The sequence below is a fragment of the Penaeus chinensis genome, chromosome 9 (genome assembly GCF_019202785.1).
Source record: "Penaeus chinensis breed Huanghai No. 1 chromosome 9, ASM1920278v2, whole genome shotgun sequence".
Taxonomy (NCBI): Eukaryota; Metazoa; Arthropoda; class Malacostraca; order Decapoda; family Penaeidae; genus Penaeus; species Penaeus chinensis.
In genome coordinates this window covers 11409751-11414750 of record NC_061827.1, presented here as the reverse complement: position 1 = coordinate 11414750, position 5000 = coordinate 11409751, and the positions used below count along the sequence as shown (strand labels likewise).

Below are 5000 nucleotides of genomic sequence, written 5' to 3'. Positions count from 1 at the left end.
CATGTGTGCAAATGTGGGTTTCACTGGTTGCTCTAGCTGGTGATTATACAAGAAATTTCCATGTGTCAACACCATTGTCTCTGTCTCCAACTCTCCTAAGAATACAACAGGTTGGAAGCTGATATTGTATATAATTTGTTATTTACATCATAGCTACTTATAATGAGCATGTTGTCCATCCCTCTAAGAATACACCAGTGGTCCTCAAACTGAGTGCTGAAGCACCTGGGTGTTGTGAACAGTACTTAAGGGTGCTGCAACATTCCAGAGTGAAGTAAAGTCTGTGAATGCAGTAAGTTAGTCTCATTCTTCAGGGGAATTTTGTTTGTCATTTGGGTGTGTAATGATTATTCAGTTTCAAGCAGCAATAATTTATGGAACAAGGGAAGATGTGCTGAGATAAAAAATAAATGCTTCATGTGAGGTAGGTAAGAGGAGGGGGCTGGTAATGAAAAGGATGCTGCAGTAAGATATTATGAATTGAGAATGCTATAACTGAAAATATACTTTGGGAATTACTGGAATAGACTAATATCAGGAGAGAAGACCTAAATAACATCCATTTGCCCACAGATTCGTATGTTGGTGATACGAGGTTGTCGAGCTCTTCTCACCCATCAGTCTCTCTTGAGGCTGGTCCTCTTGCAGCCGACTAATGATATCAGCACCTCCACCAACAATCTTGATGCAGGAGAAGATACCAGTCAGAGCTCAGAGGTTTGTGAGCTGTCTTTGTTGCTTTTTGTTAGTGCATACGCGGTTGGTTGTCTGTTTTGATAGCTATAATGTGAGAAACCCTAGCTACAGGTAAATGGTTAGTACAGAAAGAGGTAATTGTGGTGCCTGTTATCAGGTTCATGTAAGTCATTGAGGCTCTCATGTTTTATAGTTCCTTAAACTAGGTAGTAGGAACTCTTTTTTTTGCGTATACTATTGCACATTACATTTTCTTCAGTTTAAAAAGCCATGATGCACTGCATTTTTGTATTTATGCTGTGAAAATGAATTGAAAGGGACATAACAAAGTGAAATGGGACACCCAACATATGTCAGGAAAGTATTAATACAATTTTTTTTGTACAAACTTTAACTTAAAGGCAAGGATAACAAGAGAAATGATATGGATACTGCATATATTAACCTGTTGGATCTGGGAATAAGACTCCGTGCCTTCTCTTTGCAATGCTGTTAGCCCTTTTTTGCAGATGGATTGTTGCTGTTTTGTTATTTCCCAAGGTTCATATTTGCCCTTGATTATGCTGTATCAAGATTATGATTGACTATCTTAGTTGAGCAGACTCTGTTAAGTTTACACTCAGTAGCAGTAACAATTTTTAATTTTTATATATTCATATTATTCAATTTTATGTAACACATGCTACACCGCTGGTAACTCTGCGTTCCTGTTTATGGACATAGTGACCTGCCTAGATAAATCCCTTTCCCAGATATAGTTGACAGATGGTAAACTTCATCTTTTGGACTGGTGGAAGTCTAGCAGGAACAGGACTTTCCAACACTCAGTAACAATTTCCCATGACAAGACTTTCCCGTCACCCACCCCTTGGCCAAATGTTTTCATGGCAAGGCATTCACGTCACCTGGATCCAATGGGTTACATAGTAGATAGATAGAGGTAAATAGGGAAAACTTTGTCATTAGGAGAAATGACCATTGTGTATGACATTTTACAATGGAGCAACTCAAAATCCCATAGAAAAAGAACTAAGTTTTGTTTTCATGCCTGCTATTATGTGTAAGACTTTTCTGTCTAATATACTAGCCACTGTAACGAAATGTGAAGAAAACAAATGAAAAAGACATACCATCGGGCTTAAATGAAAAGCAGCCACTTTAATAGAGGCTGTGCTACTTGAGCACTGATTAGAAGTGACTTGACAAAACACAGCAGTCATTTTTAAGAAAGGGCCGAATTCCTTGTAATGAGTTGAAAGGCTGAATACCCTTGTTGGATGACTCTCATGGAGCTAGGTCTTCAGATGAGTGTTGGTGCTGTTGTAAAGTATGATTACTGCCTCTGTATAGAATGTGGCACTTGGAGAAGGTGACCCAACAACAACATCAGTGGACTTGTTCTCACCATGGGACTTCATGGAAGTTAGTAGCAGCGGCTCTTCTGAAAACTCCTTCCAGTGGTACATAAGGAGGCCTTGGGTATGTTCTGCAACAAACTCCATACAAAACACCAGGAATGTTTTGCGCTATGCCACTGATGACCTAGATTTCCTTTGTGCTTTTTGGATGAAATTTGAGATTATTAATGTCTGTCTACAGATATCTCCCCATATCAATGAGGATCTTCCATCTAAAAGTCCCTTTGGGATGTCAATGAAATGTGTATCATCTCTAATAAGAAAGGTCTTCAAGAACTGTCTGAAAGCTATTTTCATCTTCAGTGATAGATAAGCCAAATTTATCTCAGCTCTGCATTAATGTATAACTGCTTAAAGTGCACAGTGGCTGAATGAATGATGCGGAAATGATAAACTTAAGTCTGAATCAGTGCATTAGGATGATGTAAATCTCTGATAATGAAAGTCAGTCTGTCATTAAAGTTTGTACAGTCTGCTTATAGTATGTGTTTTTTAAATGCATGTTAAACAATTTCTAGATCATCTTGATCTTTTTAGCATTCGGTATGAAAAAATAGTAATAAGTAACTTTGCTTTGATTGTTGGTTTTGTTATGATGAAAGAAAATATGAATAGGCAACATTGGTCTGTAGGTCTTGTAAATAATATTTTGTAAATATTCGGTATAATTTGAGAAGCCAGAGAAATTTCTTGAAAATTACAGGAAGGTTCATTATGAAATGCATCATAAGAAAATGATAAGGCAGTAAATACTGTGGCAATTTATTCAGTACAGAACTGTGTATGTGGAATGAAGGCTTTATTGCAAACCTTGGCAGTTGCAAGTGCCTGTCCTTGATAGCTTGGTGCCTTGCTTCAGCCTAAGCAGTAGAGATTATATATTCAGTGTTACTTTCATGTATAACAGAAGTATAATGAAAAAACATATGTCTTTGCTGTATATTAAGACATGCAGTTATATCTGATCATTAGATAACACCTGATTCTATTACTTTCATGATAAGTCAACTGAATTAACCCACAAAAAAAAGAAAAAAAAAGGCAATCTCACCTTCATGCCCAGTTTCACAAATGGCATAAAAAAAAAAAATATCTTTCACTATAAGTGTTTTTTATAGTCAAGGTTTGTAGACTGTAAATTTATGCACCAGAAATTGTATCTCATACTAATGCTGAAGTGCAAAAATGTTACCAGTACCATAGAAAATGGAGAGGAAAAGAGTTGGGAAGACGGATAGGGAAATATAGAAGATATATGGGAGGAGAAGAGAGAGAGAGAGAGAGAGAGAGAGAGAGAGAGAGAGAGAGAGAGAGAGAGAGAGAGAGAGAGAGAGAGAGAGAGAGAGAGAGAGAGAGAATTAGGGAGAGACCTAATTCTCTCTCTCTCTCTCTCTCTCTCTCTCTCTCTCTCTCTAGAGAGAGAGAGAGAGAGAGAGAGAGAGAGAGAGAGAGAGAGAGAGAGAGAGAGAGAGAGAGAGAGAGAGAGAGAGAGAGAGAGAGAGAGAGAGAGATGGGAGGAGAAGAGAGAGAGAGAGAGAGAGAGAGAGAGAGAGAGAGAGAGAGAGAGAGAGAGAGAGAGAGAGAGAGAGAGAGAGATGGGAGGAGAAGAGAGAGAGAGAGTTAGGGAGAGAGAGAGAGAGTTAGGGAGAGAGAAAGAGAGTTAGGGAGAGAGAGAGAGAGTTAGGGAGAGAGAGAGAGAGTTAGGGAGAGAGAGAGAGAGTTAGGGAGAAAGAGAGAGAGTTAGGGAGAGAGAGAGAGAGTTAGGGAGAGAGAGATAGAGTTAGGGAGAGAGAGATAGAGTTAGGGAGAGAGAGAGAGAGAGAGAGAGAGAGAGAGAGAGAGAGAGAGAGAGAGAGAGAGAGAGAGAGAGAGAGAGAGAGAGAGAGAGAGTTAGGGATAGAGAGAGAGTTAGGGAGAGAGAGAGAGAGAGAGTTAGGGAGAGAGAGAGAGAGAGAGTTAGGGAGAGAGAGAGAGAGAGTTAGGGAGAGAGAGAGAGAGAGTTAGGGAGAGAGAGAGAGAGAGTTAGGGAGAGAGAGAGAGAGAGTTGGGGAGAGAGAGAGAGAGAGTTGGGGAGTGAGAGAGAGAGAGAGTTGGGGAGAGAGAGAGAGAGAGAGTTGGGGAGAGAGAGAGAGAGAGAGAGTTGGGGAGAGAGAGAGAGAGAGAGAGAGTTGGGGAGAGAGAGAGAGAGAGAGTTAGTGAGAGAGAGAGAGAGAGAGTTAGTGAGAGAGAGAGAGAGAGAGTTAGTGAGAGAGAGAGAGAGAGAGTTAGTGAGAGAGAGAGAGAGAGAGTTAGTGAGAGAGAGAGAGAGAGAGTTAGTGAGAGAGAGAGAGAGAGAGTTAGTGAGAGAGAGAGAGAGAGTTAGTGAGAGAGAGAGAGAGAGAGTTAGTGAGAGAGAGAGAGAGAGAGTTAGTGAGAGAGAGAGAGAGAGAGTTAGTGAGAGAGAGAGAGAGAGAGTTAGTGAGAGAGAGAGAGAGAGAGTTAGTGAGAGAGAGAGAGAGAGAGTTAGTGAGAGAGAGAGAGAGAGTTAGTGAGAGAGAGAGAGAGAGAGTTAGTGAGAGAGAGAGAGAGAGAGAGAGAGAGAGAGAGAGAGAGAGAGAGAGAGAGAGAGAGAGAGAGAGAGAGAGAGAGAGAGAGAGAGAGAGAGAGAGAGAGAGAGAGAGAGAGAGAGAGAGAGAGAGAGAGAGAGAGAGAGAGAGAGAGAGAGAGAGAGAGAGAGTTAGGGAGAGAGAGAGTTAGGGAGAGAGAGAGTTAGGGAGAGAGAGAGTTAGGGAGAGAGTGAGTTAGGGAGAGAGGGAGTTAGGGAGAGAGAGAGTTAGGGAGAGAGAGAGTTAGGGAGAGAGGGAGTTAGGGAGAGAGGGAGTTAGGGAGAGAGAGAGATAGGGAGAG

The 5000-nt window shown here is 40.9% G+C and overlaps 1 protein-coding gene across 3 annotated transcripts in view; it reads left to right on the top strand.

The window, feature by feature from the left end:
* Window positions 1-5000, top strand: part of LOC125029164 (E3 ubiquitin-protein ligase HERC2-like) — a 50071-nt gene that overhangs the window by 21467 nt on the left and 23604 nt on the right. For all 3 annotated transcript variants that reach the window (XM_047619008.1, XM_047619007.1, XM_047619006.1), the window contains exons 42-43: window positions 1-110; window positions 574-717. The exon at window positions 1-110 is cut by the window's left edge and continues 21 nt beyond it. In XM_047619008.1, the coding sequence (XP_047474964.1) occupies window positions 1-110; window positions 574-717 (254 nt within the window). The remainder of the gene's footprint in view (window positions 111-573; window positions 718-5000) is intronic.